An 18925-nucleotide genomic window follows, 5' to 3' on the forward strand; every position below is an offset into this window, starting at 1 on the left:
CGCCCAAGGAATCAGCCAACCTGATTTTTGGTGAGGTAACATTGCCAAATTTGCATGTTACCTCACCAAAAATCAAACTGGCCAAGTATCAGAATCTCTTGCAGCTACTACCTTTTGTTCCGCCTGTCCATCATAAATTTTACAAGGATCTGTTATATGAAGGAAAAACCTCAAGGCTTCAACAACAAATTAATGTCACCCAAAAAGAGGATACAGACACTTACAGAAATTTTGAATTCGATGATGATTAATATGTTTTTCTTTATATTGAGTTCATGTTAATTTCTCTATTAGAATAAACATTTCTTTATTTTGGTAAATTGTTATGTATTTTATTTTTAAGGCAAAGGGGTTTAAGTGATTGGCCTATGAGTTTTAACTCGCAAAAAAGCCTTACATAAACCAAAAAATTATGTCTAGAATTTATGAAATGCATTTTGAAACAGCATAATAAAAACAGAAATATAAAATATCACCGAATATTTTTAATGACCTAAAACTTTAAATCAAACATTCTCAAAACTCTTAATTTGTTACTTGGACCCCTTGGCTTCTGACCCCCTCAATTTAAATCAAATAATATTATAGTTAATGCGTTAATTCTTACATAAAATGATGAGGGATGTCTGAGATGCATTTTTTCCCACCATATAAAATTAACAATTTTAATAAAATGTAGGTGCATTTCTAAACTGATTTTAATAAATTTGAAATAAAATAAAATTCTATTTAAATATATCTCTCATCACTCGTCAGTTAACGCATCAACTTTTTTAATTCTGCAAATTACTTATAAATAATAAATAATTTAAACACAAGAAATAAATGAGAAAATATTCAGTTTTACAGTTGCTATATAGTTAAAAGAACTTTTTATCAAGTAGCAACAGAGCTTTTTGACGTATGACATCAATCAGCTGATCTTCAGGTTTGTTTTTGTTTACCTCTTAGCTGTTTGATATTTCCATTTAAAATTCATTAAAAAAACATGGAAAAGAATTTAGATCAAGTGATGGACGAAATGTAAGTTACTTATCAGAGTATTTGCCTCATTTTAATTAAAATCCCATCTTAGCTGTAGCAGTCCAGACGTAATAGGATGCATATTTGCCGACCAACAAGGACTTTGTCTAGGAGGTAATGTTATTACCACCGATAAGTATTACCCCATAAATCTATTTGAACGGAAATATTTTAGCAAAAGGTAAAGTAACAAATGAAACTGCTGGGTTTATCACGGCAATGGCAAATCAAGCATCCAAATTAGAGCCGAACAATCAAATGCCAATTATAGTCTTAGAAAATGATACTCAGCTTTGTATGATACGAAAGACCGGACCTTCTGGCACAAGCACTGGTGCCATATATAAGAAAAAATTAGCTTAATTAAATTTTTAAATATCTCTATGTCATTACCACTTAAGCTTTTTATATTCTACCAAACAAAAAAATAATAAAGCAATACTATTTTTCAAAACAGGCATTTTATTAAATATCTACAAACTTAACAAAAGGAAATATCACAAAAAGATCAGTCAGATTTTAAGGAAACTCGTCTTTTGTACTTTTCATAACCTAACATTAACAGGGCCCTATTTTCAAAGGCCCAAGTAGCCAGAGTAAGTAGAAAAAGGACCCCTCCAAACGCAATATGTAATAAAGTTGATTTTGGAGCGAAATGTGCCTTAAAAACAATAATTATAACAAATAATTTAATTAGAACAAGAAGGTTAGTAAACTATTACCTCAGAATATTTGCTACTGATCCCACATAAGAATAAAACAATCACAAACTTTGGTGCTGGAATTAAGCCATTTAGGGGGTTATGGTTAGTACCTAAGTACTTTTGATGAATGAAGTGTAGGCTGTGCAGTATCCGAGCGGCCATATTAACACAATTGGCCAGTATAAACCCTACTGGTCCAAGCATATTAGTTAAAAGATAAGAAATCAAGAGGAAAGTGATGGAGAATATGACCATTAAGTAATTATACCTAAAATCAATTGATATTTTAGCAATTTACCTTAAAAATCACTCACTAACCTCTCCAGTTGCTTGTTATTCATTGTGGCAAAAACATATGCTTCAGTAACACCATTTATAGCCAACAAAACTATGGCGAAGCAGTGAAACTGTAGCAAAGTTGTCGGTAAAGTAGTTTCCACCAGTTTTTTCCCTCCATATAAATACAGTAAAGTATTACTGTAGGACTGTCCAAAAACTACCACCACAAGACCAATGCTCGTTACCACCTTGCACAGTTGATTCAAGACTTCTGAGGCCTCTGATACAGATTTCTGTAAGAAATCTTCCATGTAACCTTAGTTGAAAAAACATTCTCTAACTTAGAGGGTTTTTAAGGTAGAAGAGATGTTTTTGTATGAAATTATTAAAGAAAAAATACTCTTTATTTAATTGTCTGAATCATAGTTTTCCCTTCAGTAGCTGCTCTATTTTAATATAAGACAATTATGAAAATATTAGTATTTTTTTTTAATTCATAATTTATTCAACATAACAACTACATGTTTAATACAGGATAGATGTAAACAAAATTAATTTGTAGTACAAATACAATAAAATACACCTAGATGCAAGCACCTGTATGTGTATAAGTTAAAATTAATTATATTACTATACAACACAATTATATTTACTAAATACCACTACATAAACCTGAGGTTAGTACATTTAAAACACAGGTAAAACAACTATAAGACACAAAGATTAAAAATTTCAGAAGAAAAGGAAAACATTATTAGTTATTTATAAAAGGTTTTCATCAAAGTATATAGATTTCAACGTTAGACTGTGTTTTCATATATAAATCTTTTACAAAGTTCTGAAAATGTTTGTTTATTTGTAATCTCCCGAATTGTTTGAGGCAACTTATTGAACATTTTTGGTCCTATTACAGAATTACATCTTTGGCTTAATATATAATATGGCTCCAAAGTTATGCCTAAGAATGCAAATTAATTACCTTCACAATTTGGAGGCTCCTGGATCATGATTGATAAAAGTGCCTCTAACTCAAGTTTTTTTGAGGTACAGGAATTGTTCTTATATGAAATTGTTGAGTAAAAAACACTATTTCTTTAACTAAAACCTTTTTAAGCATATTCTTAGTATCTCACAAAAATAGTCCCAGTTGCATGTCCTTATCAAACATTAATAGAACTTTGCTATTGTATTCCCTTTTCCCCTGAACTTTAACCCATTAACGCCTAGCGTTACCACATGGCTACGGCAAACACGTGACTACTCAAAGTGCGATGGCATTGGCCATGCGCTAGTAAATTTGTTGCGAGCGTGTGTGTTTAGTGCGGTTAAATTTGATAGTTATTGAAACATCGTGAAAATATGGATATACAATTCGAGTAAGTATAATTTATTTTTTATGTGTAATAGTGGGGGATATTTTGTTACACTGTGATGCTCAGAACACTATGGCTTATCGTTGGCCAAATTTGGAATAAAATCCATTGATAAGTTAGTGAGTTACAAGGGCGTAAACTTGTATATTACCATATGGCAACACTAGGCGTTTGCACCAAGTGATTTAAAATAATTACAGATAGGGCTTTTCACTTGCGGAAGCGCTTGATATGGTGTATAACGATGATCTTGACGGCGATATTTACATTGAGCCACCAGAACCCAATGTAGACACAGATGAGGACAGCTGACGAGGGCGATGGCGGGTAATAAGCCAACTTTTTATCGTAATTTGTTATTTTTTGATAATTTTTTTTTTCGTAGGCTAGTTGACAATTTGACAGCTCGACAGTTGCGAGCCCCGGCCGAAATAAGATTATACAATAACGAGAGATTGGGTACCCAATATGAGGTTGAATGTGATGCAAATATAGCAGATCAGGAAACAAATACTGTGCCTACTCCGATTCTTGTGCAGGAATACATAACTTGGCTAAAAGATAGGCGAAACCAGTCTAAATCATTTATACCTCAGTGGGAAAAAGGAGCAGACTATGTAGTTGTACCGCCAAAATATTTTTCGCCACCAGATTATTCCAGATTTGAGCAAATGTCCGTAATTCAAATTTTCGAAGAGTTTATAGATGATGAATTTATAAAACATTTGGTGGCGGAAACTCGCAGGTATGCAATATTCTTGAACTGTCCAGACCCTAATATTACACCAGATGAAATTCGTTGCTTCATAGCAATATTATTTGTAAGCGGCTATAATAATTTGCCATCTAAAAGGCAATATTGGAGCAGTGGCGAAGATCTTAAAAATTTAGCCTCTCCAATTGCTTGTTATTCATTGTGGCAAAAACATATGCCTCAGTAACACCATTTATAGCCAATAAAACTATGGCGAAGCAGAAACAAAAAAATACTCTTTATTTAATTTTTTGAATCATAGTTTTCCCTTTAGTAGCTGCTCTATTTTAATATAAGAAAATTATGAAAATATTAGTAATTGGCTCCAAAGTTATGCCTAAGAATGCAAATTAATTACCTTCACATTTGAAAGCATTTGTTCATAATTGATAAAATTGCCTCTAACTCAAGTTTTTGAGGTACAGGAATTGTTCTTATATGAAACTATTGAGTAAAAAACACTATTTCTTTAACTAAAACCTTTTTAAGCATATTCTTAGTATCTCACAAAAATAGTCCCAGTAGCATGTCCTAACCAAACATTAATGGAAGAAACGCTTGGCTTAATGCTGAACACGCACTTTCCGGGATCGAAAATTCTCCATCAACCAGAACATACCCAGGACCCAACTCCTATCATTCCGAACAGGAGCAAAAGGGAACACTGGGAACTAGCAAAAAAGGTAGTAACCTACGAGAAGGTTAAATGGGCGATAAATTCCTTCAAACCATTTAAATCTCCCCGAATGGATGGCAGAATGCCAGTCATGTTACAGCGGGGTAGCGAACTGCTGCTGCCTGCACTATGTAAAATAATGCGGGCAAGTCTAGCCACGGCGCATATACCAGAGAGTTGGAGGGAAGCAAAGGTAGTATTTCTACCAAAGACGGGACGCGACTCCTATGCGAAACCTAAATCCTTCCGACCAATCTGCCTTACATCATTCCTCCTAAAAATAGAGGAAAAGCTCATAGAAAGGCATATCAGGGACAATGTATTACGGGTCAACCCTCTACATCGACACCAGTATGCCTACCAAACAGGTAAATCTTGCGAATCAGCGATTCACGAGATAACCCAGAGGGTCGAACAATCTCTGAACAACAAAGAGATCGCCCTAGGAGTTTTCTTAGACATTGAGGGAGCATTCGACAATACATCATATGACTCAATCAACCGTGCGATAGCAGCACGAGGAATACATCCCATGATTGGCGGCTGGATAACCCAAATGCTAAATCATAGGAAAGTAGCAGCAAATCTCAACAGCACAACGGTTAAGGCCAAAGTGTGCAGGGGAACACCGCAAGGGGGCGTACTGTCACCGCTGCTGTGGAACCTTGTATCGGACAGCTTGCTGACACGACTGAAGAGGCAGCTTATCCTCGCTATAGGATATGCTGACGATATAGTCATCCTTACACGAGGTGGTAGTCAGGCTCATGTATTCGAAAAAATGCAAAGAGCCCTGACTACTGTCGAGCACTGGTGTGAGGAAGAACAACTAAGGGTAAATCCCACAAAAACTACTCTGGTTTCCTTTACCAAAAGAAGGAAACTAGAGCCCATTAGAAACATAAAATTTTATGGAGAAAATCTGCGACTTGAAGACGAGGTCAAATATCTAGGTATAACCCTGGATAAAAAACTCAGTTTCAAGAAGCATGTAATCCAGGCTACAAATAAAGCCACGAAAACTCTTATGTACTGTAAGAGAATGTTCGGTAGATCATCGGGACTGTCACCAAAAATGGTACATTGGATGTACACGACAATGGTTAGACCCATCATTACATACGCAGCACCTATATGGTGGCATGCGGCAGAAAAGAGGACTGTAATACAGATACTCAACAAAACACAACGAATAGCATGTCTGGGCATAACAGGAGCGATGTCAACAACGCCGACTGCTGCCCTAGAGAACCTGATAGGACTAAGCCCGCTACACTTAGTGGTACGGGCTGAAGCTATATCGGGGGCGAAAAGACTGCTGTCAAATGGCGCAACAATCCTATCGAAAGATGGGCACAATGTCTTATTTGACAAGATACAGGACCTTGGGCGCCTGGCCCTAAGAACAGACAGAACCAAGGTCACATACCTAGACAAACCTTTTGTCATCAAAGAGAAAAGGGGACCATTGGACGCAGAAGCGGACAGGCTCAGGCAAAGAGGTTACTCAGTATGGCACACGGCAACCAAACGATCCAAAATCGGGGTAGCTGTGGGCATGGTGGAGAACGAACAACAGGGCAGACAATTCATGCTAAACCTGGGCCTGGAAACAACAAATTTACAGGCAAGCATAATAGGAATACAAACCTGTGTCCAACTGATGAGAGAAGGGCTGCCAAGAGGCAAAACCTTCGCAATTTTCACAGGAGACCAGGCTGCAACACTTGCACTACAACAATTCGAGACTAAGTCAAGGACTGTGCAAAGCTGCTGGGAGGATCTCAGGAACCTCGCCGAAGCGCAAAATAGGCCAGAGATAATCCTAGCAGAGAATATGGGCAACAATAAGGCTGCAAGAAGGGCTATCCAACTTGCAACCCAGGGAGCCCCCAACAGCCTGGTAGGCCCTGAACCAACATGTTGTGTCAACGATAAGACCTGGAAGAGGGAAATCGGCAACTGGCTAACAAACCAGAACAAATTCTACTGGGAACAGCTGCCAAAGATGGAACAATCCAAACAACTTATAGGCAGCCCACCCTTCAAGAAGGGTGAGAACATACTGGGCCTCTCCAGACAACAACTGCGAAGGGTCGCGGGGCTATTTACAGGCCATGCATCCAGCAAGAAACACCTGCATACGCTAGGGAAATCAGTTACCTCGCTATGTAGGGGATGCAATGAGGAGGACGAAACAACTCTTCACATACTGTGCTTCTGTGAAGCATTTAATCAAACCAGGGCAACATTCCTGGGGGAAGAGAAACCCTCACCAGAGGGTATAAGAAATCTACCACTAGGCACAATCCTGGACTTCCTTGAAGCTACAGAATTGAACCTGTGGGACTAAACATATGGGACACAATAGGACTGCTTCTTAGCAGACCGCAGTGTAGGGAGCCACAAGGCACCTCCCAGCGGTGGAGTTTTAGTAGGTATAGGACGAAACCACTACTGGGGGCGGCGCCGCGTAACCAGTGTTCATAAAAAATTTCTCCTAAGACCCCAAAAAAAAAAAAAAAAAAAAAAAAAAAAAAAAAAAAAAAACATTAATAGAACTTTGCTATTGTATTCCCTTTTCCCCTGAACTTTAACCCGTTAACGCCTAGCGTTACCACATGGCTACGGCAAACACGTGACTACTCAAAGTGCGATCGCATTGGCCATGCGCTAGTAAATTTGTTGCGAGCGTGTCATATCACCAATCACAGTGTGCAAAAACCACGCGTTCGCTTAGTTTCCATAAAAACGCCGAACTGTGTGTGTTTAGTGCGGTTAAATTTGATAGTTATTGAAACATCGTGAAAATATGGATATACAATTCGAGTAAGTATAATTTATTTTTTATGTGTAATAGTGGGGGATATTTTGTTACACTGTGATGCTCAGAACACTATGGCTTATCGTTGGCCAAATTTGGAATAAAATCCATTGATAAGTTAGTGAGTTACAAGGGCGTAAACTTGTATGTTACCATATGGCAACACTAGGCGTTTGCACTAAGTGATTTCAAATAATTACAGATATGGCTTTTTACTTGCGGAAGCGCTTGATATGGTGTATAACGATGATCTTGACGGCGATATTTACATTAAGCCACGAGAACCCAATGTAGACACAGATGAGGACTCAGCTGACGAGGGCAATGCCGGGTAATAAGCCAACTTTTTATCGCAATTTGTTATTTTTTGATAATTTTTTTTCTCGTAGGCTAGTTGACAATTTGACAGCTCGAGAGTTGCGAGCCCCGGCCGAAATAAGATTATACAATAACGAGAGATTGGGTACCCAATATGAGGTTGAATGTGATGCAAATATAGCAGATCAGGAAACAAATACTGTGCCTACTCCGGTTCTTGTGCAGGAATATACAATTATTCAGATGATGTGAATGATTATTCCAGATTTGAGCAAATGTCCGTAATTCAAATTTTCGAAGAGTTTATAGATGATGAATTTATAAAACATTTGGTGGCGGAAACTCGCAAGTATGCATTATTTTTGAAATGTCCAGACCCTAATATTACACCAGATGAAATTCGTTGCTTCATAGCAATATTATTTGTAAGCGGCTATAATAATTTGCCTATTAAATCTAAAAGGCAATATTGGAACAGTGGCGAAGATCTCTGTAAGAAGATCAGATTTCTGTAAGAAATCTTCCTTGTAACCTTAGTTGATAAAATATTACTTAAATAGAGGGTTTTTGAGGTAGAAAAGATGTTTTTGTATGAAATTATTACTCTTTATTTAATTGTCTGAATCATAGTTTTCCCTTCAGTAGCTGCTCTATTTTAATATAAGAAAATTATAAAAATATTAGTAATTTTTTTTAAGTTCATAATTTATTCAACATAACAAATACATGCTTAATACAGGATAGATGTAAACAAAATTAATTTGTAGTACCAATACAATAAAATACTCCTAGGTGCAAGCACATGTATGTGTATAAAGGCCCCTACAGAGTACAGAACACACGCTGATGACTTAATTCATAAACGCGCACTCAAAAACGTCCGTATGTATGGAGATTAGAGATGTGCGGATAGTATCTACATGATACTTTAATATATGATACATGCGAAGATTCGAAGTAATCGAATCCTTCGACCCCAACTACTCGTTACTCGAATACTTTTTTTGAATCTCAAATTTCCAAGTCATCGGTGGCTGCTTATGCGTACTAAATATATTTTATGAGTAAAATATGGCAATACTCACGCCACGCACTTGCTTGATACTTCGATACCTTGTTCTAGGTAGAAGTATTTGAATTCGTTTGTCTTGCCCGATTACTTGGTTACTTTTTATTAGCATAAGTATTAAAGTATCATTTTGTAACATCTTACTAAAACTTGATAACCCTCTATTATACTCAAAAAATATAACAAACGCCAAAGCAAGCCCTAAATTTAATATAGGTATTCATATAAAATCTTAATATTTGCCTGTATATTTACTAACAACTAACAAGTAGTAATGACTACTTTGTAACGAATACAAAGTATCTGATACTTAGATATAAAGTATCAGTATCTACTCGATACTTATAAAAGTAATCGTTGCACATCACTAAATTGCAGATATCGACAGCGTTGATGAACGTGCGTTCACGTTCACAATTGGCGTGACGTGCAAATTTCTGTTCTCGACAGAAATTTTGAACGCGCGTGCGTAGACGCGCATGCAAGTCTCAACGTGTAGATGCCAAAGAACGTGCGAATTCGACATACATTTATAGGTCAGTGTCGTTTCGTTGATAGAGAAGCCCAGAAAACGAATAATAATTGAACAAGTAATTAAAGTTTCATGATGTCTGAAATCAGGACAGTGACTCGGGACTTTACCCGAGAATTTATTGATATGTACAGAGCACATACTTGTATTCAACCTAATGCTACAAAACAAACGGCCATAACAAAAATTAATACTCTGCGCGGTGGTTTCCGAAGAGAACATAAAAAAATACACGACCTAAAAAGAAGTGGATCTGGGTTTGAAGATGTATATTTGCCATCCCTGTGGTACTACGAATTATTGTTATTTCTTAAAAATCAAGAGATACCAAGGCAGTCTTTCAAATATTGAAAATGAGGAAATGAATGACAACATGGAAGAGACGCAAATGGATGATGGCATCATCATAGATGACCTGCTAAGTACTGGACTACTCCAGTACTTAGCAGGTCATCTAGCTATAAGGTCTGATGATGATTTATTAGCAAAACATGTTACCTGATAAATACATAAAAAGATATTTTGAGACTAAGACTTAGAGTTTTAATTTTTTCTCTAGTTACGTAAGTCTCTTTGAGATATTGGACGAGTTCTTTCAATATATATAATGGTATATGGTAATATAATATAATATACTAATTCGCAGCTTGTGGAGGAACCTACCAGAATCCCCGATCGAGACGGCGAGTTCGCGAGTCTCCTAGATCTGGTCTTGGCTTCAGACCCTGACTCGTACACTGTATCAGTACATGCCCCCCTACGAACATCGGACCACAAATTGATAACAACTCTTGGTCTCTTGCCAGTTGGAGGTTAAAACGCAGGATCCTCCGATGCCGCGGAAGGTATGGCACTATAAATCAGCAGAATGGAATCATCTTCGGGAATTTTATCGCTCATTCCCTTGGAAAGAAGTCTGCTTCAAAACCAATAACATCTCAGAATGTGCAAACCAAATTACAGAGACGATCTTGGCATGAATGGATAGCTTCAACCAACAACGATATTAGAGCAATCTTGGAGTGGGGCGGTAACAATCTGGTCAATTTTAACGCTAAAAAAACGCAGGCTGCAGTATTTACGATGAAGACCAACCTGGGTGGCCCGGAGCTGGTTATGGCAGGGAAAACATTTCCAATGAAATCATCTTTACATCTTCTAGGAGTCGAGGTCACCAACAGTGTGTCCTGGCATGACCACGTTGCCGAGGTCGCCAGGGCGGCTTCCAAAAAACTCGAAGTGCTTTTCAAAACGAAAAAACTGTATACACCAGAACAGCTGCTGACTCTTTATAAGGCTCAAATACGCCCTTCCCTCGAGTATTGCTCGCATGTCTGGAGCTCTGCACCCAAGCATAGTTTAAACCTGCTGGATTCTATACAGAAGAGAGTTATTCGTCTTATCGACAAACCAGAACTGACAAGGAGTGGATAGTCTGGAGCACAGGAGAAAGGTGGCTGATCTCTGTTTATTCTACCGTTATTATCACGGTAAGTGCTCCTCTGAGCTGGCAGGCCTGATTCCACCCAGGGCTGTTCCGGCAAGAAGGACGCGTCTAGCAGTTGCGGCTCATCAACATCGAGTCCACCTGCCTACCCCAAGGACGTTGCTGTATCGGGACTCATTCATCTGGAGAACATCTTCTTTGTGGAACGGGCTTCCACCTCACATATTTCCCGACGCATACAACCTACAGCGATTCAAGGTAAATGCCCACAAATATCTTCGCGCAAGCACCACTCCAAGAGTGACATAGGACTTTCCTCTTGTGCTTGTGTTTACCATCAAAAAAAAAAGAAAATTCACTAATATGTGTGTATTATTTTCAGACAAGTAATGCCGTATCGCAATCTGAACAAACTAAAATGGAGACAAATTCAGAACACAGTATGGCGAGCCAGCCCAGCACGTCAAGACCTTCCACTTCAGCACCATCCACTCAATCATCAATGCCTTTATCCAAAAGGTCCAAAAAATACAAAGCAGCGCACCAAAATATTAAGAAAGCAGATGAGATATTAGATATTGTCGGTACACGACTCAATAAACCAGCAGACGAGTTCTACCTTATAGGAAAATCGCTGGCAATTAAATTACGGCGATTGCCAAGAGAAACACGACTCTATACAGAAAAATTAATAAATGATGTCCTATTTCAAGCAGAGTTAGGAAAAATTAACGAAAATACAAGAATTATGTCCGAGCCCAAGCTACTCCAAGCAACAATTAATAATAGCAATGTATTCCCTCCGACACCTAGCTGTGCTCCCACCTGGACTAATCAGCCTACACCAAATCTTTACAATGTCAGCAACATCAGCAACGACACTTCATCAACATCAGCTGCTTTGTATTACGGATCTTATAATCCTGTACAATAGGTAGGTACTTAATAAATAATATGTTTATTCTTTATTATGAATTATTGTGTTTTTTATATTCTTACCTTCATGTATTTTTCCTTTAGTACTTGGTACTTGCGGAGATATTATCGTGGAAAATTTTAAATCGTGATAATTACGTCCAGTCGCTAAATATCGAAGGGTTGCGGTTAACCGTTCATGTGCACTTATTGCAGGTCTCATAACTGCGTCTTGACGTTTTATTAATGGAGTAACCATTTCTAACAATTCTACATAGGTATTTTCTTCCATTCGTAGATAATTACGCCAGTCATCGGGTTCTCCTTTCAATTCTTCCAATATCGCACGCCACTGCTATAATAGCAAGCTCTTCATCAGACGACATCACAACTCTCTTCGCGCACAACGGCTTACTGGTACAAAAGTTTGAGCGTCTGTATACGTAAAGCAAATTCGAATCGATGAATGCACGTTAATGCACGCACGTTCATGAATTAAGTCATCAGCGTGTGTCTGTAGGGGCCTTAAGTGAAAATTAATTATATTACTATACAACACAATTATATTTACTAGGGGCCCCATACCACTAATTTTGATAAATCTGAGGGTAGTATATTTAAAACACAGGTAAAACAACTATGAAACGCAAAGATTAAAAATTCCAGAAGAAATCTATCGAACCAAATCGATAAAAATCAAATCGATAAGCGAACGCGATCGATGCGTACTCATACTTTAAATCGAGCTCCGACCTTTTTGTATTTTTTCCCTGCTATATTATGAACTATTAAGTTGTGTTTAGTGTCAAAATAACAGTAAAAAGGTGAACTATACAGTGGTGTAGTTTGCGAAATCAAAACTGTTATCGTTTTTTTTATAAACTTAATTTAAAAAGTATAAACGATGCCGAGTTAAGAACAAAATACCATAGCGCTTGCTGTTAGGAATCCAATTGTTATCAATGTTGATATTTTTCGTGCATTATGAGTGACGATGAGGATACAGAAATTATATGTTGCAAGAAATGTAAACGAGATGTTCAGGATAATGACGACGGTATTTTTTGTGAGGGAGCTTGCCGTTCTTGGTATCATTGTTTGTGTGTCGGAATTACTGGCTCCCAATATAAAAAAAATAACAAAAGACCTGGCGGACATAGTCATTTGGATGTGTCAAACATGCAAAGCTAAATTGAGAGAAATTATGATTATCAAAAAACAGGATAATAAATTGGATCACCTGACAGAGAAACTCCATCACATGCAACAAAATATTAAGGCTATTCACGATAACATGCAAACTTACCAAGCAAAACCTTCTTACGCAAATGTTATCGCCGATACTAAAAAATTCCCAACTAAAAAGATACCCAGTCTTCCGCAAATAATTATTAAACCTATTCAAGACCAAAATTCCAGTAAGTCAAAGAAAGATATGGAAAAAATCAATCCTGTTGATTTGGGAATTAACGTTTTGAGCAGAAAGAATATAGCTGACGGAAAAGTCATTTTAAAATGTCCATCTCATACCGACACCGATACTCTAACATCTGCTGCCAAACAAATTCTGGGTCCAGGCTACGAAATAACTAAAACGATATTAAAAAACCCCAGGATAAAAAATCCTGGATTTAAAAAGGATATAACGACATCAAAGACCATTTAAAGGATGAGGACTATTTTAAGGTGACATATTAAAATCATTTGAGTGCTCGCCAAAACTATTCACTGGTTTTATGAACACTGGAAGGTTGTATGTAGACTGGGAAAGGTTGCCGGTATATGAAGATTATTGCGATCCTGAAGTGCTTAAGCTGCCAGCAGTACAACCACAAAAAGGACAACTGTCGCAGTAGGAAAGTGTGCTAAATCTGCTCAGCGGAACACGAAAAATCAAACTGCCCAAGATCTACCAAAACCTGTATGAATTGTGTTTCAAATAATAACAAATATAACACAAACTTCAATGTCCATCATGAAACCAACGACAAACTATGCAATTGTTACAAATATCAAGTAGAGAGAGCCAGAACTAAAATAAACTATGGATAGTCAACCCTTGGAAGTATTAGATTCGATGGAATATGTACTGAGGGACGTTAGTCACAAAATAATACCGGTTGATCTCAATAGCTGCATAGATTTAAGTAAGAAACTTTTAAACATAATACATTTAAATATTAGAGGTGTTAGGACTAATTTCGATAATTTGTTACTATTTCTGGATCTTATAATATAGAATGTCTCACAAAATAACGTCAACTAATTGCTATAATATTCCCGGATATACATGTTATTATAATGAAGCCAGCTACAACTCTTTTGATGGTCTATTAATATACATAAAATCTCATTTAACAACAAGTTTTAGTAATATGGTTCTAAATCAATCCAATATTACCTTGACAACTTTTACCATTAATATGAATAATATAGAATATAAAATTCATGCAACATATAGAATACCCTCTTCAAACGTACGGTATTTTTTGGATGAATTAGAGGTTTACTTAGGGTCCTTAGCTGCTCATGATGTTGATATATTTACGGGAGATATTAATATAAATATACTTAATAAAGATAACCCTACAAATAATAAATACCTATCTATAATGAGTTCTTTTGGCTTTAAACCTCTAATTATGAATATTACAAGGGAGGACAGTGGATCGTGTCTGGATTATATGTTTATTAAATATAACTCCAAATTTAATAATTATTTAAAATATAATGCCTATATTATTAAACATGATATAACTGACCATTTGCCCACTATGCTTAATTTATTTAGTCAAGATAAATAAATGCCAAATGCAAACACAAGTAATGTTAATTCGGCCTGTAATGCTACCAACTTTTAAAAAATTAATTTAAATAAGTTAAAACTACTTGCAAGTAACATAAACTGGGACTATGTATTTTCCTTTGATAATCCTATACCAGTTTGTGATTTTATAATTAACTCATTAATATCGATTATCAAGCAATCTGAATGAATTACAGTTCCAAGCAAAAAATAAAAACATCAATTAAAAAACGAGACAAAATGAAAAAAGAACTTAAAAATAATTTTTCCAATGAAAGACAAGCAAAATACAAAAACTATCGAAATACTCTAAATAAAATAATAAAAACGGTTAAAAATGAATATTATAAAAATAAAATAAATAATAATTCACAAGACCTAAGAAAGCTTTATAAAATATAAAAGATGCTACAAAAGGATACAAACCAAAAGAAACAATTAATAAATTGAATATAAATAACTCAGTTATTACAGCTCCGGAAGAAATAGCGAAACAAAGTAACAAGTTCTTTACTAATATTGGAAAGAAAATGTCTGAAAAAATTCCTAACCCCACACAACCATTTAATTCAGTACCAAATTTACAATTTTCTATGTTTCTTAAACCTACAAATAGTAAGGAGCTTATAAAATATATTAATAATTTAAAGAATCGTTGTTCAGCGGGGCCAGATGATATTTCTACCTCTTATCATTAAGTTATTGCATACATTCCTAGCGGGCCCACTGGCACATGTTATTAACCTAAATTTTAAAAAAGGTGTAGTCCCTAGTATTTCAGTTACACATGTCTCACATGTTACACCAATTTTTAAGAATGGCAACAAAGAAGACATAACAAACTACCGACCTATAAGTCTCATATCAAATATAGCCAAAATATTTGAAAAGTGTGTTAACGAGATATTGGTTAATTTTCTTACTGCCAACAATCTCTTATCACAAAATCAATTTGGTTTTATCCCGGGAGTAAGCACGAACGATGCATTATTTAATTTAACTAGCCATATAGCACAAACACTTGATGATGGAGATAAATGTTTGGATTATCTGGCTAAGGCATTCGACACGGTGTCGCATACCATACTCCTTCAAAAATTGGAGTCATGTGGGGTGCGTGGCTCTGTGTTGGATGTCTTTGCCAGCTACCTTTCTGGTCGAACGCAGCATGTAAAGATTAGAAGCGTTATTAGTGAGGCGGAAACTATAACATGTGGAATACCGCAGGGAACCGTCCTGGGTCCAACACTTTTTAATATATATATTAATTCCTTGTGTGAACTAAACATACTAAACGCAAACATTTTTGCATATGCAGATGACACCGCCATTATTTTTTGGGGAAACTCGTGGTATGATGCTAAAGAAAAACTTAAGGCCGGTTTTGAAGTTGTAAAAAATTATTTTGACACATTTAAACTATCACTTAACATAGACAAAACTTGCTATAAGGCTTTTTCACTAACCGAAGCGAACCGTCCGGATTATAGTTCAATAGAAATAAACAACACATCACGAATTAAAGAAACTAAGTCAATAAAATACCTGAGTATAGTAATTGATTCACACCTAAAGTGGGATCAACATGTCCTATATTTGCGAAATAAAATAAGAAGTTTAATTCCAAAATTTTATATTTTGCGTGAAATATTAAACAAAAAAACAACTATTATGACATACAAGCATTTGTTGAACCATTACTTGCCTATGGGATATTGGTGTGGGGCGGTATGTATTCTAGCAATCTAGAACAGCTAAGGACTAGTCAAAACCATATTCTTAAAGTTATTTTTAAAAAAGCAAAACTGTTTCCAACCTCTCACCTTTACTCTACTGAAACCTGCAGTATTCGTGCACTGTACGTATTGTCTCTTTGTAAATTTACTTATTTAAAAGATTGGATTAAAACAAATTTTATACAACACTAGGCAAAACATTAACAAACACTTAAAAATACCTTCATCAAAAAGAAATCTCAATCTCAGATTTGCCACCTATTTAGCACCCAAATTTTAGAACCTAATTCCACTAGATATCAGGAATTTAAAAAACAAAAAACTTTTTAATAAAAATGTCAAACAATTCATTTGTAATAACTTAAGTCTTTTTTTGAAGTTTCTCTAATACATCAATAAGTATGTAGTACTATTTTCATGTAAAATAATTAAATTGTTTTGATATTTACATATTATATAGATGCCAATTTTGTTATACAATATTTATTTATTGCACACACAGGTATGCTTACCTAGGTGCAATTTAAACCTGTAAGAATTTATAATAATAATAATGTTTACTAGTATGTAAGTATTGATTTGTAAATTCTTGAATAAAGAATTGAGCTTTTAGAAAAAAAAAAAAAAGGAAAACATTATTAGTTACTTATAGAAGGTCAAGTAAGGCATCATAATTTTCATAGATAAATCTTTTACAAAGTTCTAAAAATTTTTATTTATTTGTAATCTCCCGAATTGTCCACAGCAACTTATTGAAAATTTTTGGTCCTATTACAGAATTACATCTTTGGCTTAATATATAATATGGCTCCAAAGTTATGCCTAAGAATGCAAATTAATTACCTTCACAATTGAAAGCTTCAAATTTGGAGGCTCCTGGATCATGATTGATAAAAGTGCCTCTAACTCAAGTTTTTTTGAGGTACAGGAATTGTTCTTATATGAAATTGTTGAGTAAAAAAGACTATTTCTTTAACTAAAACCTTTTTAAGCATATTCTTAGTATCTTACAAAAATAGTCCCAGTAGCATAACCAAACATTAATAGAACTTTGCTATTGTATTCCCTTTTCCCCTGAACTTTAAGCCTAATTTAACTGTTACCTGGTCTTGTTGCTTCAATGGTTCATCTCTATGAATGGTTTGTGTGAAATAAAAGTAAGAAGATTCCTCTATTGGTCGAAAAATAAATCTGTAAACAATTCACTTACACATTCATCATTCATTACTCATTCATCAGTTACCTTGCTGCCAAACTTCCTAAATTATTAACAATATCGTACATAGATTGTTGGCTAAAAGTTAACACTGGCGAGATTGTCATCACATATCTTTCTCCCTCAGTCAATATTTGCTTTATAAAACTCTGCTTTACAAATGTTGTTGTTAAAATAAGAAGTTTCTTGTCAATAATGTCCCCCTGAAGAAAAAAAAAAACAATCTAAAACAACCCTCCTAATATATTTTTTTAATTACCTGATTTTTCATAACCCCTGGTAGGAAATCATAGATGTTTCTAAAAGGAAAATCTGCCATATCAGCAAATAATGGATCTTGTCCAGTTTTGCCTTTTTTCTTTAATTCAGGAATGTACCAAGCAAAAAAGCCATAATAAAGAATGCTGAACAACACAGCAGATAACAGCTGTGCTATGGAAAATGCATTTATGGCATAACTTGGTCTATTTAAAACTAGAGTAACAAATATTAATGTACGTCCTAGGACATAGAAAGTCTCTATAACAATCTGAAACACACTCATATATGAAATGCATAACTCTCAAATGGATTAACTTACTTTTAACTTTACAAAACAAAAGCTTTGCGCCACTAAAACTACACTTTGGGTGGCCTGTTCTATAATACAAGACAAGGCAATAGCATAACAACCATACTTATACTGAGTGAAATAAATATCTTCAGTGGGGCTTAAAACATTGATCCATATGTAAACCAATATTACACCCAATAAAGCTGATAGAGGAACCCTAAAATTTACAATTTTATTTATTTAAAACGTAAAATTGAATCAGGAAGCTCACGAAAGCCATATAAGGTTTACAACTTGCGCCCAATTATGTGATTTGGCATTGGTAAGACAAGCCTTTAACAAGGGCTCTTTCGATAGGAATAAGATGGTCGACTCCAGTAACAGAAGTCTCACATTCATGATGCCCAGCACATCTTGGCCCACAGTTCTTATTATAAAAGCATTTAAAACGAATGATATGCATCTGAAAAAGATCTAAGAGAGTTTCGGTTGATTTTTTTAATCGCGGTCCGTAAAATCTTGTACCTGGAAAACTATGCTGAAGGAGGCGTTTTGTACGCTACTTTTTAATATATTTCGTGACATGCTTGTATTTTTGTAGTAGCTTTTTTTTATTAATTTAAATGATTAGTGAAGGCCCAGCCCCTGTTTTGTGTTTGTTTAGATTTTTCTAACCTCACTTTTTCACTTTTGACAGCTG

The 18925-nt window shown here is 35.5% G+C and overlaps 2 protein-coding genes across 3 annotated transcripts; one reads left to right on the forward strand and one right to left on the reverse strand.

The window, feature by feature from the left end:
* The first annotated feature begins 916 nt into the window (after positions 1-916).
* Positions 917-1477, forward strand: LOC126746881 (ragulator complex protein LAMTOR5-like). The gene is made up of 3 exons (XM_050455286.1): positions 917-1023; positions 1076-1137; positions 1199-1477. The coding sequence occupies exons 1-3, from the start codon at positions 989-991 to the stop codon at positions 1384-1386; spliced, it is 285 nt and encodes a 94-aa protein (XP_050311243.1). The 5' UTR covers positions 917-988; the 3' UTR covers positions 1387-1477.
* Positions 1466-18915, reverse strand: LOC126746867 (protein RFT1 homolog). 2 transcript variants are annotated; one of them, XM_050455258.1, is made up of 9 exons: positions 18751-18915; positions 18497-18699; positions 18253-18442; positions 17932-18201; positions 17700-17875; positions 17560-17647; positions 2046-2299; positions 1746-1995; positions 1466-1684 (listed from the first exon to the last, which is right to left on the reverse strand). In XM_050455258.1, the coding sequence occupies exons 1-9, from the start codon at positions 18808-18810 to the stop codon at positions 1532-1534; spliced, it is 1644 nt and encodes a 547-aa protein (XP_050311215.1). In that variant the 5' UTR covers positions 18811-18915; the 3' UTR covers positions 1466-1531. The 2 variants fall into 2 exon arrangements, with proteins under 2 accessions (XP_050311215.1, XP_050311216.1); XM_050455259.1 differs by having other exon boundaries at positions 18497-18688; positions 18751-18872.
* Positions 18916-18925: the final 10 nt, after the last annotated feature.

The sequence above is a fragment of the Anthonomus grandis genome, chromosome 18, assembly GCF_022605725.1.
Source record: "Anthonomus grandis grandis chromosome 18, icAntGran1.3, whole genome shotgun sequence".
Taxonomy (NCBI): Eukaryota; Metazoa; Arthropoda; class Insecta; order Coleoptera; family Curculionidae; genus Anthonomus; species Anthonomus grandis.

Coding starts and splice junctions, on each gene's coding strand:
- LOC126746867 (XM_050455258.1), bottom strand. CDS start 18,810: ATGTCACGAAATATATTAAAAAGTAGCGTACAAAACGCCTCCTTCAGC. Junction 17,648..17,699: donor TTAGGAAGTTTGGCAGCAAG/GTAACTGATGAA, acceptor AATTGTTTACAG/ATTTATTTTTCGACCAATAG. Junction 1,685..1,745: donor TCAGTAGCAAATATTCTGAG/GTAATAGTTTAC, acceptor ATTGTTTTTAAG/GCACATTTCGCTCCAAAATC.
- LOC126746881 (XM_050455286.1), top strand. CDS start 989: ATGGAAAAGAATTTAGATCAAGTGATGGACGAAAT. Junction 1,024..1,075: donor GATCAAGTGATGGACGAAAT/GTAAGTTACTTA, acceptor ATCCCATCTTAG/CTGTAGCAGTCCAGACGTAA. Junction 1,138..1,198: donor ACAAGGACTTTGTCTAGGAG/GTAATGTTATTA, acceptor GAAATATTTTAG/CAAAAGGTAAAGTAACAAAT.